Here is a 21,450-nt window from a genome sequence, read left to right on the forward strand (position 1 = left end):
TCTGCTTTACGTTGTATGCATTTAATACTCGTCACGTGTCATTAACGCATGCGTCATATTATAGCATGCCATGAATTGTTGTGTGATGTGCACATGATTATTTCAAACTATGCGGCACACGCAAATTGGTCGACGGGCGCCATGGTGCCCGCGAGCACAGGGGGGAACGCCTGGCTTAATCTATTCACAAGAGTAACACTCGCGAAGTAGTTGCAGACGACAATTAAGTACAACAGGCTTTAAATACATAAACGTCAGTTTAATATTTTACAGCGCAGCAAAACAACTTTCAGAGAAACGTATTTAACATGCAAATAAGTCAGATAGATTTACGTTATTTACCATTAAGAATGAACACGGAATATATTACATTTCGTTCGCTGTTAGCGAAAACCGAGATTGTTGTTTTCCATCAAACCGTTACGACTAGAACTACACGCTACAACCATTTCGTGTCCAATCAGCGCTTTACCTCTGACGTATCTAAAGCACAGAGACAGTTCCCTCTGCTCACGTGCTATCTTGCGCCAGGTAGTAGCAGTGAGGGATGCTATATGTGTGTGCACTAGTCACTTTCCTTTACCTCAGTAAGACGGAAGAAACGCTACATCTCTGATTTCTTAACTCTCCGTAGCTTGAGGTTATGGAGCGCTACTTGATATATGGACTAGTAGTCATAGCCGTGGGGAATGTTCAGGTGCGTGAAGTTGTGGCTTCTATGGACCTTTCAGACTACCTCAATAGCGGATTTCTTCAACAGTATCGCCGCAATCACAGGGTAGAGAAAAGGGTAAGTCAAGCTATTAAAAGCTGTTAGCATTGAGCTCAATCTCAATAATTAATGTCATTTATAATTTGTTATTTTTCAATATTTTCAACAGTTATCAGTTATACTATATCATATTTCAATAAATATTTTTCTCTGTTATTTTATGATTTCAAGAATTTTTCCGTAATCAAAAATAGGGATCAAATTAGGGATCACTTCGATAAATATGCAAACTTTTCGCATCACTTCGTCACCATTGTTCCACTTTTTTTTTTTTTTTGGCTAGATGGGTGAAGCAAGAATGCTTTTCTTATTCCCCGTTATCTGTAGAAGAAAATGTATGGATAGGATGTTATTGAGCTATAAGCTCTGGTCATGGCTGAGCCTCAGTTAAAACTTCATTGGCTACAGCAATGGTTCTTAACCTGTGTTCCGCCGGTGAAAGAAATCCCACGACACAGTTCTGAGTGTAACACATCGAGTTGTGAATTTTCCTTACAAGAAGAAGCGCAATTTCGAAAAGTGAAATTTTCTGAAATAACTCTTGGGGAAATTTGGATTTTTGTCCAAGGCGAATCCCCAGCTCTCTCCAGAAGGGTACTGAAAAATTTTGTTACAGTTTTCAACATCATATTTATGTGAACTCGGTTTCTCAATATTAACCAATATAGACAGAGATGAGGGTAGCCATATCCCATATTAGACCTGCTATTGCTGAAATTTGCAAAACCCGACAAGCTCAAGCATCGCATTAAAATAAGTTCCACTTTTATGAAAGGCGAGTCCATGCATATTTTGATTGTTAGTTTTATGACCTTCTAATGCTTTTGGTGTTCCCCAAATTTTTCTTATTCTTATAATCAGAAGTGTCCCATGAGTTCGAAAAGGTTAAGAACCACTGGGCTACAAGATTGCCGATGTTTAAGTAAAGGCAACTCTAAAAATTCGGACGATCCCTAGACCACTCCATAGTGGCCGAAAGACCGTCCAACTCAGCGTTGGCTCCACTCAGTCACAGGTCCCCCACCACCGAGCAGAACCGCTCATATTCCAGGGAAACGGATCCACTGACAAAGCCCCTCACCGGAGAACACCCTCCCCAGAAACTCAAAATACTTTCTCCGGCAAACCCCCCCTCACCGGGAGCAAACCTAAGAGAGCGAAACTCAGGGTACCAGAGGGTAACAACAACAGCCAAGCCTCAGAACTTCATTGACTACAGCATTGCCATCCATTACCCTCCCAGGGTTTCATCGAAGAACCACTAGGCTACAGGATTACCATCTGTTACCCTCTAGGATTCTCCATCTTTCCTTGTCCCACTTTGTTATAAACTTATAAGGACTTGGCTTAAAGGGGCGAAGCAAGAATGCTTTTCATCTTCCCTGTTATCTGTAGAGGACAGTGTAGGGATGAGGTATTATTGAGCTATATAAAGCTCTGATCATGGCAGGAGGGTAACAGACAGCAATAGCTCAGTTAAAACTTCATTGGCTACAGCATTGCCATCCATTACCCTCCAGGGGTATACTATACTATACTTACTACGTTCTCTGAAACTTTAGTCTTGATGTATTTCGGGTTACCCAGAATTCGTAAGAAGGAAGTATTATTAACTAAGAAACGTGGACACGGAGACCTTTCTCACTTTGAAGAAAGTTAACATTTAATATAATAAGATGATTTAAAATTTTTAAAGGTGTATAATATACTTCCTTTTTAATTAAAAAAAATTAGAATTTTAAAAGCTTGATCTAAAATTAAAATAGAAATCTAACTTGCATTATTATTTTTATTTCATACTTAATTATTTTGATAAAGAATTAAATTATCGAGTAAAATCTCTCTGTAATTTTTCTTGCTATGACAGAAACAAATCTCTCATAAGAAAAACGTAATGATGAGACAGAACTTGAAAACTTCGTGTTTCTATTTATTTTTTATTTATTCATTCATTAATGGGAGAAAAGCATTCAAGAATATGAACAACAACTAAAAAAAAAAAAAGGGGGGGAAATGAATAAAATTAGAGATATAACTGGAGTAGAGGATATCGTGAAGTATTGTAAAGCACATAAATGGAGGATGAAAGATGGACAAAATTACGCACGTAAGTGGATACCAAGAGGAGGAAAGATCGCCAGTGGATGGACAAGATGGAAGGATGATCTACAAAGGTCTGACATCAGCTAGGTTCAGAAATAACTGGAAATTTATGGAGGGCCTATATCCAGCAGTAGATGGAAGAAGGAAGAATAATAAAAAAAATAATTAGTGGGGTTGAGCTCACCGGATTACGCAATAGACGTAGCAGTAATCAAAGCTTTTGACCCTACTAAGATTTCGTACTGTAATAATTAAGCATAAAATATTGCTTTCAAAATCAGATTTTTATGAATATATTCAGCTTTTATTTGAATGCAAATACGTCAATTAAACCGACACACTTACCGGTACAATAGTGCTTACACAATGGACTCGCGTACTTTTCCGTTTATTAGTCTTTATTTGGATTTCACTGATCTCATAGCAATGTTTCAAACTTGGTGGTTTTCAGTATACCCAAGCAACTCATATTTATGGAAAATCACGTCATCTAAAATGCAGTATGTTACACTATATCGCATTGTCATTGTTACTACTCTCGACTCCCTTGATACCAAGCTGCAGCTTTGGTGATAAAAGTTAATATTAAGTACGTAATTCGCTTCAATATGCATTCGAATTCGTTCAAACTATAAATACGCGGTGTGCGTGTGTACAGGCCTTCTTCCAGTAGGGCGCTATAAGAGTGAATAAACTGGTTTTTCAATAGGTTTGAGCAGGTATAATGTTGTTGGCTTTCCGGCACAATCGAAATGTCACAAAAGCGAAGTGCATCGGACTTGCATTCATTCGTACATCGTAAATTTTGGGAAAGTGAAACCACACTGTTTTTTAGACGGGTTCGATGAGCAACAAACAGTTAACTATTTTTTTAGATCCAACTTTTTGTTTCAATATAATCTACGTGTTTTTCATTTTCTCTGTATATATATTTACTCGAATTTCTTCATCTACGGTTTCCATTTCATGAAAAACTCACACTGCACATTAAAATAGGTTACTTTTTACGCGAAAGGTGGTTCGCGCACGCATACAGACAAATGGGAGGGGTTTTTTCTCGTCAAGGTCTTTTCCAGTCGACAGGCGTACTCCCTGTCGATCCTCACCCCCATAGAGGCGTCACTCATGAAAGAAAGACAAGTCAGGTTAGAAATGTAAAGAAATTAAATACCAGTTCTTCGTTCATAATGGATGACAGTTCAAGACAATATACTGGAATGCTTATCCGAATTATATTGCTAGTGGATCTTTCCTCAATTAAATCCTCACATAATTTATTATGAAGGCGAAATATTTTAAACTTTTTCGAAGCTTTAAAAAAAATAGATAACTTTATATAATCCATAGTATAGACGAAGGCATCAACCATGCGCTCTGTTCACATCTGCAGTACTATGCGCATCTCGAACAACGACACTTAACGGTAAAAATTGACCTTGTTTCGTAGACAAAATGTTTCGATCTGCACAATTGCGATAATTCACCAAGATTTAGGAAATTCATTCCATAAGAATTAGTTTTGATTCGTTAAACAAGTGATATTTGTATTCTTATAAGGTTCGTTTATGATCACGTGCTTATACAAGTTTCATCCATTGTTTATTTGAGCCTATCCTACAGCACAAACACCTAATACGTGTGCTAATAATAGCCATATATAAAATTGGAGGCTGTGCATACATATCTCGTATTTTATTTTAATTTTCATACAGTCTGCTTTAAATTGACGACTTGACCACATAATTAAAATGATTAAAAATAATAATAATGTATAGCAATAGTTGTTTACAACCAAACCTTTTAGTATAGAGAACATCTAGGATAAAGTTACATTTTTTCGCTGTATCAGAACCTTTCTGTGGAAGAGAAAAATACTAAGTCGTAAAACTGACACACGTAGTTATATATCGTTATATCTGAGAACCCCAGTGTGGAGAAAAAAATAATTGTACTTTTTTTTTAGCCGCTTCCGACTTTCAGTAAGGAGGATGGTGGTCTCACACCCGGCGTTGAAAATCATCTAGCACCTAAGAATTTTCACAAACATTCGTACCACATTAGGTTTCCAATCATAATGTTTGGTAGCAAAGAGGAGACGCACTAAAACTCTACAATCGTTAAATATACGTAAGAAGAGGAGGCAACTGGTTACTAAGAAAACATCTTGGCAAGACAACAGAAAAAAAAAAAAAACATTAGCAAGAGAACTATAATTCTCATAGCATGGTCGATTAGCAAAACAACAAGTAGACCTTGGGAGCGAAAACTGAAGCCTGTAATGACACATCATCGTATCAAGCTCATATATTCATCTAATGTTAATGTTCTTTTAAATACTGTAATTAGTATACTTTAACATTTCCTTCAAATCAGAAGATAAAAGATAAGTATGTACAATGCAGAAACTGACCTTCTTCAATGTATGACTCATAGGAAAAAGCGATTTCCCGTTGAATAAATGGAGTTGGTATCTCACCATGGATTAGGGATGTTTGTGAATTTCTTTAAGTGACAGATGATATTTCATAGCTCGATGTGTGACTCGTCCCCTCCCCTCGGTTTTTCATGTTTAATCTTCCAAGCAAGATTTTGAATTACGTTTAAAACCTTTGTGGAAATTGCTTTGCATATTTCAATTTATTCAAGTGGTTTATTCATTCATAAACCACTCTTACATCTCAATCAGACCATTGTTCATTTTCAAATATTACGGGATCCAATAAAATATGGCGTGTCCTTCTTTTTCTGAAAGGTTATTAGTTCATTAAGAATAGTAGAAAGAAACGTAAATGTCACCTCTAGACTTGAGGGAAAGTTGTATCATCTAATCCACTGGTTAATGATACAGTTGTTATACATTTCCAAAAAGAAAGAAAGAAAATAAATATTTTGAAGCCCGAGAGCAGCCAACTTCATGAAAATCAACAGCCATCAAAAACATAAAGCTAAATTTAAAAGTTTGCAACAGAAACTGCCTTTTTTTATAATTAAATATTACAAAAATAAAAAAGGTGTTTTAATAAATTATCATTATTATTCTAAAAATTTAGGAAACTTTATTTTTTTGGTAAGATATCTTAAACAAATAAATAAATATATTAAATTTTATCTTTATTATTTAAAATTTTTATGCATTTACAATTTATCATAGGTTTTATCCTCCTGTAATGTTTTATGCATTTAAAATACCTCTTTACTGCAGCTAGAGCTTATTACATTTTTAAATAATGAATTGTTTGTTTATTCGGTATGTTGTACTGGTTGTACAAAATTGTACGTCAATTTTTACTTATTTATGTACAATATTTGTATTCAGTAAACAAGCTGTAAACATTGACGTAACTTTTGTACTTATTATTATTATTATTACTTTAATTTAGCAGAATTACTCAATCACCGCTCTCTACACCACAACATCAATATTTTCTGACGCTTGAAAAAATATTTATGACACAAATACCTTACTTGAACTCTGATGTTACAAACGATAAACAATAATTATAGCTAACGAGCAAACAAGACTGTGTCGCACTGCATAATACAGCTGTTATGACTAAGCAAATATAATTGGTAGAGGTACAAGTGTTGCAATATTTAGGAAAACAATTGTAAACTGAACGATTATTGGTTTCAGCTTTCAGTTGAAAGTTTTAATTCATAACAAGCCTGCGCTGGTCTACAGTTTGTCTGTATATCAGATTAAATTTCAAATGAGTAACCAGCACCGCTTTGCTTATATTTGCACGTTACCTCGATTTTATCTATGAACAGAAATTATACGAATTTTCACTATTAAGCTAACTTTAGTATTAATACTATATAAAATTATAATTACTGTTTGAGTTTTTAGATATATTTTAAAAACTAATATATTAAAATATTGAAAAATTTAAGAATTTAAATTTCTTTAAATATTTATTTTATTTTTATATATAAATATTTAAGTACATTTTAGATTTAAATTAACATTTGAATGAAAACTTACTAGTAAGAGTGTGTTGATACGAATAGTTTTCCAGCAGACTTTATTCCTGAGAACAGACACTTGATTAGCGATAATAACGCAACCTCAGCTAGATCTTGAAACTAGTAGGCAAAATTACAATGCATTACGCAAATGACCATTCCCATATACATTTTACGCATATCCAAGTACATCAATATTTATTTATGGGAAACACTTACAGTAGTGCTCGTTGAGACATCAGCGATGTAAAGAATACACTCGTAAATTAAAGCGGACTCGTTAATCGTCTGCTCCAAAATCTCCCGTGAACACACGAGAGGTTTTGGGGCAGACGATTGTAGATTCTACAAATTCATATATTTAGATAGAAGGAAGTTGTTTTTCTCATTTTGTGCTACGTATTAGTATTATTCTAGAACTTGAACGTCGTTTTAATTTCTAAATACATATTTCAAGAAATTAAAATTTATTTCTAAATACATATTCCAAGAAAATAGAGTACGAATCCAGTCCGCTCATGTTGGCCTTGCAATTCATTTATATTGCACCAGTATTGTCGTTATTGAAAAAGAATCAGATTTTCATTGGTAGTGTTTTATTTATTAGTTCTTCACAGAGATATTTTGGCTACTGGGATGGAAATAACTGGCAAACAATTTGTGAAAAAATGATAACGTATGGTTTAATGTATGAATTGTGTAATAATAACTATATCTTTTATTATTTAAAATATGCCTATATTTTTCCTTGATCATATAAAAGAATATTACTGTAGTTCCTGATATTAAAAGATGATTTCGTTATTTTGTTTTCCTATTGTTACATCCTTGTAAAAAGATCGTCTAAATTTCTTTCCTGTAGTATCGTTTTCCTTTTTTCTGTTGTAGTCAGTGATTTGAAATATATTGCCTTTATCTCGTGATTATATGTTCAATGTTAAACTTACTAATAAGGATACCAAGTAATTTTATAAACCAGGCGCAAACTTAACCGTTTCGCTTACTTGGGAGAAGGAGTAAAAAAAACCAAGTTTATAAAATTACTTGGCATCCTTAATATATATTATCCCCAAGGTAAAAAAATTATTATATATATATATATATATATATATATATATATATATATATATATATATATATATATATATATATATATATATATATATATATATATATATAATATATATATCAAAGTACAAAGATATATATACAAAAAAAGACCTACAGAAACATTACACACTTACAACAACAGAGCTGTCAAAAAAACTACAGTTAACTTCAAATTGGAGTCCGCGCTTCAGTTCTAGCTACACGTCACCCACAGTTCTAGTCACCCACGAAGTTGGCTTACCAACTAAACTAGTTGTGCCCGTATGAAATTTATTCTTAATTATCTCTGTGTTTAAGTAATTAAAATTTCTGAATATATATATATATATATATATATATATATATATATATATATATATATATATATATATATATATATATATATATATATATATATATATATATATATATATATATATATATATATATATATATATATATGACAGAATGATCATTAACTCATGGTTTTATGAAAAATTGAATGACTAGAACCGAGATTTAAGTAAAAAGGTTTTAATATAAAAACACTACTAGTTTCGGCCTGTAACAGCCTTCTTCAGTTGACATTATAAAAGAAAGAAAAAACACTAAACATTAAAGGTTAAAAGACTATGAACAACATAGTCAGTCTCAATACATAATTAGCATGAAAATGTTGTAGTTGTATTTGAAGCTATTCTTTCGTTTGTTGCATTGTTGGGAGAGTGCGTGTTTGCTGCATCACGTGAACGCCAGTACATGATTACAGCTGAATGACTATCTGGGAGGTTGTAGCTCAAGTTGTTATTTAGATGAACAGGATTGAAGATGATTTCTCTAGATTCCACGATTTTTCTATATATATATATGTGTGTGTGTGTGTGTGTGTGTGTGTGTGTGTGTGTGTGTGTGTGTGTGTGTGTGTGTGTGTGTGTGTGTAGAAAGTATTTTACCTTGGGTATAATAAATGTTAAAGATACCAAGCTATTTTAAACCTGGTTTTACTCCATTTCCCAAGTAAGCAAACAGACAAACAAGTGAAGTTCGCGCCTGCAAGTGTTGCAAGTCTAGCTGACCCTGCACGTAGCGCAAGTTCAAGGCAACTCATGATAAAAGTAGAATAATGCAGGGTCAGCTAGACTTGTAACACTTACAAGCGCAAACTTGATTTGTTTGTCTGTTTGCTTGCTTGGGAAATGGAGTAAAACCAGGTTTAAAATAGCTTGGTATCTTTAATATATATATATATATATATATATATATATATATCGAAAATTAATCCGAAGAAACCGATTTTTCATCAAGGTTTTGGTTTGGTTTTCGTTCACTATTTTGGTTGAGTGCTACGTCTTTTAACTTCTCTACCATGTTTATTAATAGTGTTGTGCACTTTTAATAGTGTAAACAAGTTGACATTTGTAGTGTTTTATTCATTTTGCGTTGCTATAAAATGGATACATCTCCAAGAAAGCGTTCAAAAAAATAATGGGCACACATCCATGACTCAAAGACAAATTGCCAATGAGTGTGGTGTTGATTTCGGTACAGTTAATGCGATTTTAAAAAGATTTAAGAAAACTACACTTACTCAAGGTCGTTTACTAGTTAGGAAAACCAAAATGAATCCAAGATTGTCTGCTGTGGACTTAAATAGACAGTTGGCAGCTAGTGAGGTTAATGTTTCTGACATAAGAGTCTGTTGGAAGCAGGGAGGACTGCCCACAGACCAAAAAAAAAAAAAAGAAACAAAAGTTGACGAAGGCTATGCAGAGAAAAAAAAAAGACTCCAGTGCAAAAGTGTACAAAATTTGACTGTTGAGAAATAAAAAAAAAGTCATATTCTCAGATGACATCCATTTCTTTGTCCAAGGAGATTCATGTGACGGTCCAGGATATCACTCGTGCCTATTGACAATTTGATGAAAAGTGACCAATACATAAAAATATTGGAGAAAAGAGTGGTCCCAGAGATCCAGAAAGACAAAGAACTCATCTTACAACAGGATCTCACTCCATGCACACTTCAAAAAAAGTGAAAGCTCCTCAAAAATGACAACATCCAATTGCTTCAGAAGTTCTACTATAAATATACTTTCCCAAGATGGACTAGGCCTCTATGGGAGACGTACACCCAACTCTCCCACACTAGGAGAAACCAATAAAATACAACTGACTTAATGGCCATAAATACTTCCATGTTAATACTAAATGACTCACAATTTCTATAGACTGGTACAGACCGATTCAGCCGCAGTAGGGGGAAAGATGCTGCAATAGTGCTACAGCATGCTATTTAAATCTCCACTACTTCAAATAATTATAGACTTTCGTCACAGCAGAAAAAAATATCATTGTTGCACTGGGATCTTTGCTAAACTCTCGTACTCACTCACCTGCGTACCGTCTCACCCAAAATCTAATGTGTGACCCTCACTGCAACAAGTTATAAATGGTGACTGTTAATTTCTTGAGTACTTTGGAAAAGGTTGAAGGACAAAAATGCTCTCAAATAGGTCTATTAAACTCCATAACACCAATTACTGACTTGTAGTAAATAAGTAAATATATTTTGCTGACGTGGCATTTTTGGTTTTACGTCTCTTCGATTTAATAGCGATAAAGAGAATATGAGGGCAGTGCTTTGATTTTGTCCCTGAAATTAGTGTAGTGGTTTTAACTTCTGCCATTTTTAATCTATTATTATTCCCATATTATTTCTACGAATTACTCACATAACTGGGTAATAACTTTCTAGCTACCAAAACTTTTTATTTTTGTTAAACTGCCAAAGTGCAGCCCCCAAAATAAAAAATATGCTCATATGTAAGAACTTTTAACCTGGAGTTGATTTATGGCTTACATATAGAAAATAGACATGTTGGGCATACCCTTAAGGAATATCTCCTACTCTCCTTACATGAAACGTACAAACTTACTGGAAAACATACAGTTGACATATAATGACATTCACTTCTAGGTCTACATAATAAAATAACTACAAATTATGAAATCAAATTATAGGCGTTCCACCATTTCGATAAAAACCCAGTAAGCGAATCAAAATAAATAAAGAAGAATTACTATACTTATTCCTATCACCTTATCCTTAGATAAAAACCCAGTAAGCGAATCAAAATAAATAAAGAAGAATTACTATACTTATTCCTATCACCTTATCCTTCGCTCCTTTAAGCCAGTCCTTATATAAGGACTGGCTTAAAGGGGCGAAGCAAGAATGCTTTTCATATTCCCCGTTATCTGTAGCGGACAGTGTAGGGATAAGGTTATTGAGCTATTATTAAAGCTCTGATCATGGCAGGAGGGTAACAGCAATAGCCGAGCCTCAGTTAGAGCTTCATTAGCTACAGCATTGCTATCCATTACCCTCCAAGGGTATTGGATTGAATGAATCAATCAATCACCGCATCTCACGGTCGATTGATTTCCTCATCTCTGTTCTTATAGTTCTTATAAGAACTGGGCGATGGACTGAGTCCTTGACTCTTTATCCCGTCATCTGAATGAAGTAAATCTGTGTGGATGGAGTGTTATTGAGCTAAAGCTCTAGTCATGGCTGGGTAACGGCAATAGCCGAGCCTCAGTTAAAACTTCATTGGCTACAGCATTGCCATTTGTTACTCTGGAAGTCCTAAAAAGGACTTTTCTCATTCTCCTCATCTCTGTTTCACTGTTCTCAAAATATATAAAATATGATTTAAAAACAAATATGGTGTTTAAATATATCGAATATATGTGTTTTGATATTTTAATCTTTTTTTTTATTAGATTTTATACTGTATGACAAATAAAATGTCGTCCTACTAATTTATTTATATTTCTTTAAGAATTCTGGGCTTTATATATGTAAATGCAATTTTTGCAGTGTATAACTGTAACCGCTCACTAAATGGCATTGTCTAACTGAAATATCAAATAAATCCACAGTTAACACTATTGACATACTGTTAGTTACAGAAATCTAGATAAAATATTTAATGGTAAAAACACGCTATGAAAATTATTGTAATAAACTCTCAAACGCCATTTCGTTAATACAACTATATTAGTGCTAATAGTATTTCGAAAAGTGCCCTCTAGTAGGCTGTTTTCCAATTAAATTTCATGACTTGTGATGATGTAAGAAGAAGAAGTTGAATCTGACCTTGGTTCTTCCATTACGGTTGACTCCGTCAATGTCGGTGTACGAGTTGTTACTTTTTACGCTTGGTAATCCTTACAAACACATTTGACGAAGAGTTTTAACAGATGTAAGGCGAAAATAAAGAAAGTAAAATGAAGTAGCGTCCTTAAAAATATCATTAATATATGTTATAGACCGTTGAAGAGAGTTTGGCATGTACATCGTGTCACTTAAAAAAAAATAATAAATAAACACAAAGCAAAACGATTTTTAAGTTAAAAGACTAAATAGGTTTCGAACCTACGCATTTTTTCCTGAAGGAGAAATGTGATATTGTCTTCGTCATCTCTCTATGGAAATTCTTATAAGTGGTTTGTAGAATTCAAACCAACTTCTAATGCATGGGCTTTAGACCGCTAATTTTTATTAATAAATTTGATTAAGTTTTAATAAAAAGTATATATATATATATATATATATTATATATATAATATATTTTATACAATAAAATGTTATTAATATATTTCTATTAATCATTATTCTAAGGAGATCATCACAAATTACCGTAACATGAAAATAAATTGGCGCAACATGATATTCATACATAATACAAAGCAAGCATGAGCACAGTCATTACTATCATGTGACTACCGTATGCGCGTTTTATTTAAAAACTACTGAGTTGAAAGTTATGTGAAATACTGCAAATTATACAGTTTTAGAATGAACGTCCGTTTTTTTAATCAGCAAGTGACTTATTGATGTTATTGCACAATACATTTTAACTTGATTTAATGGAGAAAAAATTGGCACGATCACTTTTGCTGACGAACACTGAAACAGTCAAACTGAAAAGGAAAAAAAAAAAACCTCTTGGTGCAAATATTGAGATTTCGAGGTGTTACTTAATTTCTATTTTTTTTTAATTTATTAATTCAATTTAATATTTTTGATGTAAATATAATAACAATTATATTTTATATAAAAACTGAGATTTTTTTGATAATTCTTTTTTAATATTGTAGAAAAGAATTATAATTCTTAGATGTGATTTAAAACACCTAAAAATATTCTATATCATTTCTCATAATAATTCATTTAATAATTCGTTAAGAATACTTGACAAACCTAGATCCAGTTCTCTACTTTCTTTGCCTTTTGGTTATCTCCTGCATTCTTTCTGTGATTTTTCCATTCTTTCCGTTTTTAAATCCTATTTTCTCTGATTTGTGTTCCGGATTTTATTTAATATTGTTACACCTTCAAATTTTCCTAAATGTTTTCATCTCAGTATTTTCATTGACTTCTTTATTTTTTGTAGTTGCTGCATTTTGTAGTGCTCGTCTGATTACTCTTTTGAAAGAATGGCGGCTCGTGTTAGTGTTTCGTGTCGTGTATTATTGATTGTGAATTTGATTGATATGTTTTTTTTTTTTTAGCGATTTATGCTTATTCATTAGTAATAGTAATTAATTGCTTGCTACCACAAACAGACACTTTATTTTTCTATAGTGTTTATCCAGGTAAGTCAATTGAAATTACAAGGGCGATACGCTAGGCCTACTGCCGCTAGTATCGCCATTGTTTCTTTTACTGACATTTTATTGCTGGTAGACACTTAAGAGTGTCTACGAGATTTGCCAGTGGACCCTCAAAAGTCCACAGGATTATCTTTACCTGCTCGGGACACCTGAGCAATCTCTAATCTTTCTCCATCTGTGTCTTAACACATTTCTAAATTATTGTCATGGCAAAACTTCTGAATGAGGCCAAATTCGAGGAAGTATACATGGAATTCCTCAGACTAGGAAAGCTGCTGAGTGATAATTGGCCAGGAAAAGTCAAGCTCTTTGACTTTTTATTGCTGGTAGACACTTAAGAGTGTCTACGAGATTTGCTAGTGGACCCTCAAAAGTCCACAGGATTATCTTTACCTGCTCGGGACACCTGAGCAATCTCTAATCTTTCTCCATCTGTGTCTTAACACATTTCTAAATTATTGTCATGGCAAAACTTCTGAATGAGGCCAAATTCGAGGAAGTATACATGGAATTCCTCAGACTAGGAAAGCTGCTGAGTGATAATTGGCCAGGAAAAGTCAAGCTCTTTGACTTTTTATTGCTGGTAGACACTTAAGAGTGTCTACGAGATTTGCTAGTGGACCCTCAAAAGTCCACAGGATTATCTTTACCTGCTCGGGACACCTGAGCAATCTCTAATCTTTCTCCATCTGTGTCTTAACACATTTCTAAATTATTGTCATGGCAAAACTTCTGAATGAGGCCAAATTCGAGGAAGTATACATGGAATTCCTCAGACTAGGAAAGCTGCTGAGTGATAATTGGCCAGGAAAAGTCAAGCTCTTTGACTTTTTATTGCTGGTAGACACTTAAGAGTGTCTACGAGATTTGCTAGTGGACCCTCAAAAGTCCACAGGATTATCTTTACCTGCTCGGGACACCTGAGCAATCTCTAATCTTTCTCCATCTGTGTCTTAACACATTTCTAAATTATTGTCATGGCAAAACTTCTGAATGAGGCCAAATTCGAGGAAGTATACATGGAATTCCTCAGACTAGGAAAGCTGCTGAGTGATAATTGGCCAGGAAAAGTCAAGCTCTTTGACTTTTTATTGCTGGTAGACACTTAAGAGTGTCTACGAGATTTGCTAGTGGACCCTCAAAAGTCCACAGGATTATCTTTACCTGCTCGGGACACCTGAGCAATCTCTAATCTTTCTCCATCTGTGTCTTAACACATTTCTAAATTATTGTCATGGCAAAACTTCTGAATGAGGCCAAATTCGAGGAAGTATACATGGAATTCCTCAGACTAGGAAAGCTGCTGAGTGATAATTGGCCAGGAAAAGTCAAGCTCTTTGACACCCCCCCCCCACACAGCAGTCACAGAGGACAATATGGATGACATAAGTGAAGAGCCCATAACTCTGACGCAATCAGATTTTGCACACTCCCCAAGTATGGAAGATGCTACATCCCAAGACAGCAGTTATCATACCTTGGAAACAGATACAGAGTTCCAAATGGTCAAAAAGAAGAAAAAAAATCTCCACCAATGAGGAAGAACCCAAAACAACAGGGATTGAAGCACTCAATGGTCCTAAAGAATACCACCAGTCATATTAAGGGATAAGGAAAAATGGATCCCTGTCTCGTCAGCCCTCAGAGAACAAAACATCTCATTCTCATGGGCCAAAAACTCAGATGAGGGAGTTAAAATACAACCCACTACTGTCTCAAATTAAAGAAAGATGACCAGATTTATGGACAGTGCTAATGTCCCATATCACACCTTCACTTTACCCAGCGATAAGAACCTGAAGGTGGTTCTACGTGGGATAGCTGAAGGTATCACTCCTGAAGATGTGAGCACTGATCTCTCCAGACAGGACCTGTCCCCAGTAAAAGTGAGCAGAATGCTCCGATCTGATAAAAGACCAATGCCTCTGGTGCTGGTGGAAATAAGCAACACGCAAAAGCAGATCTATGAACTGACTGTAGTATGCGGACTGAAGATTTCAACTGAGCCTCTTAGGAAAAGAGCATCTGCAGGTCAGTGTCATAGATGCCAAAGGTTTGGACATGCCCAAAAATTATGTAAGGCAGCCTTCAGGTGCTTGAAGTGCGGCGAGGGACACCAGACCATCACATGCACCAAACCACGCACAACTCCAGCATGCTGTGCAAACTGCAAAGGATCTCATCCCGCCAACTAAAAGGGATACCTTTCCAATCCAAAAAATCGAGGATCAACAAAAGTCAATCTTGCTCCTCCACGTAACAACGTTTTAAGCAACCAAAGAAATCGTCCTCCAGTCCGAAACACTTCACCTTCAACCTCACAGGAAGGAACAACCAAGACCAAAACATATGCTGAGGCTGCAAGAACTAAGCCTCCTTCTCTCGAGCTAGAAAGCTCCAATATAACATCCGTTTTAACAGCTTCACTTGCCACTATGCTGCAGGAATTCAACAAGACATTCCCCTCAACATCTTCCGGAAAGATTCCTGCAAGGCACTCAAAACATTATAACAGCCACCTGTCATGAGTAATAAATTCAAACCAAAAGCTCTTAAGATAATCGCATGGAATGCAAATGGATTGATGAACAAAGTTTTGGAACTTCAATTTGCAACTCGTCTCAGTACTGATATCATCTTGATTGGTGAAACAAACCTGAGACCAGCTAATAACCCAAAAATCCGTGGATACACTATGTACAGAAACGACAGAACTGGCACAAGAGGTGGAGACACAGGTATATATGTTAAGAGTTATTTGAATCATAGTACAATAGACAAGCCCAATACAGTAAACCTGGAGGTGACAGGTGTGGAGGTACATACCTTCAATGCTGGGAGTCTCAAGATCTATGCTGCTTATAACCTGCCGAGCATTCCTCTGCTGACAACAGATCTGGACTCCATACTTGGTCCAAATGACTCCATAATAATAGCAGGAGATCTCATCTCAAAACACACAGCTTGGTACAGCTCATCAACTAACACCAAAGGCAACATACTTTTCAACTTTGCGATGCTTAACTCTATTGTTGTGGCTGGCCCTATCGATCCCACCCACGCCAGCCCTTCAGGTAACTCGGATGTACTAGACATTGTCATCTTTAAAAATTTAAGATACCAATTCAAATTGGAATCAGTCAACGAATTATCTTCTGATCACAGTCCCATTGTGCTTAATCTAGGTTCATCAGATCAATTCTCTCCTCTGCACACATTCATACCATGGGACAAGTTAGCCAAGGTTCTTCCCGATCATATTGGTCCGGCGCCCAATATCAGTAAAAAGGAAGAGATTGACACAGCAATAAATAACTTAACCATACAAATTCAGAAAGCAATAGAATCAGTCAGACAATTCACTGTCTTTCACCCAACAAACCATATCCCTGAAGAAATCATGGGGCTAATCAGAGCAAAAAATAGAGCCAGGAAGAGATACCACAATACCAGAGCCCCACAAGATAGAACAGTATTGAACAATCTAAACAGGCAGGTCAGGGAAGCTCTTCAAAAACACAGAAACCATCAATGGGAATCCAAATTGGCTAACATCAATACTGAAGATCATTCTGTATGGAAATTCTTAAGAGCAATCCGCACCAAAAAGCAACTCATACCCCCTATACAAACCAAGAAAGGGGCAGTTCACAAAGATGAAGAGAAAGCCGAAGCACTACTAGATAACCTGGAATCTCAGTGCAATCCATCTTATACAAATCTAAATATCAACCTTATGTACAGGATTCATTGTCATGTTAGGACAACCTTAAGACAGAATACTGTTAACTCCGAACATATCACTCCTACAAATCCGGCAGAAATGATTAATATCATCTACCATCTAAACAGTAAAAAAGCTTCAGGACCGGATGGCATAACTAACAGAATAGTAAAACTACTTCCAAGAAAGGCAATAGTCCATTTCGTCAACATTACAAATGCCATCTTTAGATTCCAGCATTTCCCTACTACATGGAAAACAGCCATCATCATGCCACTGAAGAAGCCAGGAAAAATCCTCACCTTCCCGAAAGCTACAGACCCATAAGCCTATTGTCCTGCCTCGGAAAGGTAACAGAGAAAGTGATCCTTTCAAAATTCCAAGCAGAAACAGATAAGTTAAGAATTTTGCCTAATGAACAGTTCGGCTTCCATAAGGCCCATAGTACAGCTCAACAAGTGCACCGGCTGGTAGAAATCATTACTAAAGGTTTCAACTGGAAACTCAATACAGTTGCCATCTTCATCGACGCAGAGAAGGCGTTTGACAAAGTATGGCATGAAGGCCTTCTCTACAAACTGATAAAATTTAACTTGCCAGTCAAGTTAATAAAAATAATACATTCTTACCTGAAAGACAGATATATGCAAGTCAGGGTCAGCGAAACGGTTTCGACCAGACGCAGGATCTCGGCAGGCGTACCCCAGGGATCTCTTCTGGCCCCCTCTCCCCTCGCCATCAGTGCAGATGATACCGCACTGATGGCAAGATCTCAAACTGGCAACTAAAAGACTTCAAACCAGCATACACACTTTAGAAAAGTGGAAAGCAGACTGGAGGATCCAAGTTAACTCTCAGAAAAGCGCAGCTATATTGTTTACTAGAAAGAAAATCCATACTATGGTGGACTTTTATTTATTGGGAGTAAAGATTCCATGGCAGACAGAAGTTAAATATCTTGGAGTGATTCTTGATAGTAAACTCCTATTCAGCAAACATATAAGTTACATTACCTCAAAGACATCCAATGTCTTAGCACAGCTCTACCCTATGATCAACAGACAAAGTAAACTGGACACGCAAACAAAATTAACAATTTACAAGATGGTAATTCGACCGGTCATCACTTACGCATCCCTAGCGTGGAGCCAAACCGCGAATTCAAACATTCTAATACTTCAGAGATTACAGAATAAGTGCCTGAGGATGATTTTGGATGCCCCTTGGTTTATAAGAAACACCCAGATCCATACAGAAGTTAATATCCCTTATATCTCTTTCTTTCTTATAAATCTAGCTGAGAAGTCCTTTACCAAGACAAGTAACCATCCAAACCCGTTAATCAATGAAGCCTCGAAATATAATGAAGCAGAAAGACACAAATATAAAAGACCAAAGTCTATTTTAAGTTCAGCTGACCAAAGCTAACTTCATTGCCCTCAATGGGCGAGCATATAGCTCACAAACACTCCATTCAAAGTTCTTTAATTACAAGACAAAGGGGAATATGAAAAGCAATTTTGCTTCACCCATCTAGCCAGAAATGTTAATGTTGTTAATGACAAACCTAATTGGAGGTGACTAAAATTGGTACCCGGGGAGGGTATTGGATGGCAATGCTGTAGCCAATGAAGTTCTAACTGAGGCTCGGCTATTGCTGTTACCCTCCTGCCATGATCAGCGCTTTATATATCAATAACCCCTTATCCTTACACTGCCCTCTACAGACAACAAGGAATATGAAAAGCAATCTTGCTTCGCCCCTTTAAGCCAGTCCTTATAAGGACTATAAGGACAAACCTAATGGGAGGGTAATGGATGGCAATGCTGTAGCCAATGAAGTTCTAACTGAGGCTCGGCTATTGCTGTTACCCTCCTGCCATGATCAGAGCTTTAATAGCTCAATAACACCTTATCCCTACGCTGTCCTCTACGGATAACGGGGAAGATGAAAAGCATTCTTGCTTCGCCCCTTTAAGCCAGTCCTTATAAGGATAAGGATGACAAACCACAGGGGGGAGGGTAAGTGGTTTTGAATGATTCGAAATCTAATGATCAAGGAAAGATATATTAAACTAGGAATTATTAATCGGTTAAGAACAAATCGGTGCTAAATTAAGTAAGTAATAGAAAACAGTAAATTATGGTTACTATGCCAAAAAAAAAAAAAAAATGTATTTAAGTGTATTTGAGATGTTTTCGAAGTTAAGTGATATTTTTGAAGTTTCATATTTTAATCTAGAGCTCAGCTGGTGTAGCACTCTCCAAGTTTTTATTTGTTATATGAATCCTCCATAAAAGAGTAGACCCATAAATCTATGTATTTTTTAATTATTTATTACCAAATCCGGAAACCCTATTCTAGAAACCAAATAGAACTTTTTGAAGTCACTTCAGGCCTCCAATAATAATAATATCCGTGCTCGTTAGAGAGCGGTTATTATTATTATTATTATTATTATTATTATTATTATTATTATTATTAGAGACTTCTAGGCAGTCAGGGACTCATCGAGGGAGGCTACATATCACTTTATCTTATACATTTTCTTGAATTCATTCACGCTATCTACACTCACAACCTCTAAAAGCATCCATTCCAATCACTTACCACACACTATGAGAGAAAAATCTAGCTCTTACACTCTTCTTGATGTCATTCATTTTTAGCTTCCAAGGATGCCTTCTCATCCTTTCCCATTCTCCGTAAAATAAAAAATTCCATCAATTGAAATCCTGTATGACCCTTTCAGAAGTTTGTTTGTCTCAATCATATCACCCCTCTTTCTCCTGTTTGTTAGTGTCTGCAGCCTACCAATTCTCAATCTGTCATCATAATCAGTATTCCACAATCCTGATAAAATTTTTAACACTCTCCTTTGTACTCTTTCCAATATCAGAATCACAACGGAAACCAGGAGACCAGACCTGCGCACAAAAGTGAGGTGAGGTCAAAGCCTTGTAAAGAGGCAAAATGACTTTCTTATTTTTAGATGTCAGTGTCCGTTTGAGCATTGCAAATATCCTCCGAGTTGTATTTACAAGTTTTTCTATATGACCTCTGAACTTCAACTTCCAATCTACTAAAACTTCAAGATTCTTATCATTCTACAGTTTCTTGTAGCATAATATGCCATTGGATATCTCATTAGACCAAAGTGCATAATTTTACATTTACTAAAATGGAACGAATAGCCATTTTCAAGTGCTACATGTCAGTCCCATTCTTGCTTTCTATCTTAGAATCATCAGCAAATAGCTGCATGTCACTGGTTAAATCCTTCCCAATATCTTTATGTAAAAACTGAATAACAATGATGACCCAAGAACTGATATCTATCTTAAATCTTACATCCCCCGTATACCACTTTTTGATATCTGTCTCTCAGTGATCTTCTTACTTATGCCAATATTTTTTATAATCCACCACATTCTCCAATTTATGCAACCATCTTCCATGCTATATTCTGTTAAAAGCCTTAGCAAAATCCAAAAGTATTATGGTGTATCCATTTCCCCTTGTCTAGCTCATTGGTAATATTCTTATAGAATGTGAGCAAATTGCTAAAGCGTGAACTTTCTTTAGTAAATCCATGCTGTTCATTGCAAATTATAGATTCTCTGTCAACCCATTTCTTTATGCCATCTCTTGCGAACTTCTCCAAAATCTTCACCGCCTCTCCAGAGCTACTGATAGATCGATAGTTACACACGTCTTTACACCACCCTTGGGCAAGGGGATCATCACACATTGTTTCCACTCCTGTGGAATCTTTCCTGTGCATAAACTCAAATTATAATATGCTAACCACTCGGCCAACCAATACTTTAAATTATTTAAACCATCGAATTTATGATAATTACTAGAAACGTTATAAAGTTTTTATGTTAAAAACTTTATAACGGATTACACTTTAAAAAAATAATATATATATTAATACTAAGAACTATGCCATTTTCTAGTCTTATACATATGATTTAATAGTAGGAAAATATATTATACCATAGTTTGTGAACTTACCCATATGTGGCGTTGATGTACGTTTCAGCTTTTGTCCTATTATTGTTATTATTAGTAGTAGTATTAGTATTATTATAAGGTATAAGAAATCAG

General features: G+C 35.4%; 1 protein-coding gene and 1 long non-coding RNA gene across 2 annotated transcripts in view; one reads left to right on the plus strand and one right to left on the minus strand.

Annotated features, from left to right (window-relative positions):
- Positions 1–6,943, minus strand: part of LOC150100263 (uncharacterized) — an 83,007-nt gene extending 76,064 nt beyond the window's left edge. The window contains exon 1 of the long non-coding RNA XR_016549264.1: positions 6,861–6,943. This is a non-coding gene — a long non-coding RNA (uncharacterized LOC150100263). The remainder of the gene's footprint in view (positions 1–6,860) is intronic.
- The window catches only part of LOC150100264 (ganglioside GM2 activator-like), a 78,308-nt gene continuing 57,399 nt past the window's right edge, over positions 542–21,450 (plus strand). Inside the window, exon 1 of the mRNA XM_090403042.1 lies at positions 542–790. Within this exon, the coding sequence (XP_090259168.1) occupies positions 644–790 (147 nt within the window). The 5' untranslated portion in view covers positions 542–643. The remainder of the gene's footprint in view (positions 791–21,450) is intronic.

Source organism: Typopeltis vanoorti, chromosome 13 (genome assembly GCF_054136105.1).
Source record: "Typopeltis vanoorti isolate ZY-2024b chromosome 13, IOZ_Tvanoo_1.0, whole genome shotgun sequence".
Classification (NCBI taxonomy): domain Eukaryota; kingdom Metazoa; phylum Arthropoda; class Arachnida; order Uropygi; family Thelyphonidae; genus Typopeltis; species Typopeltis vanoorti.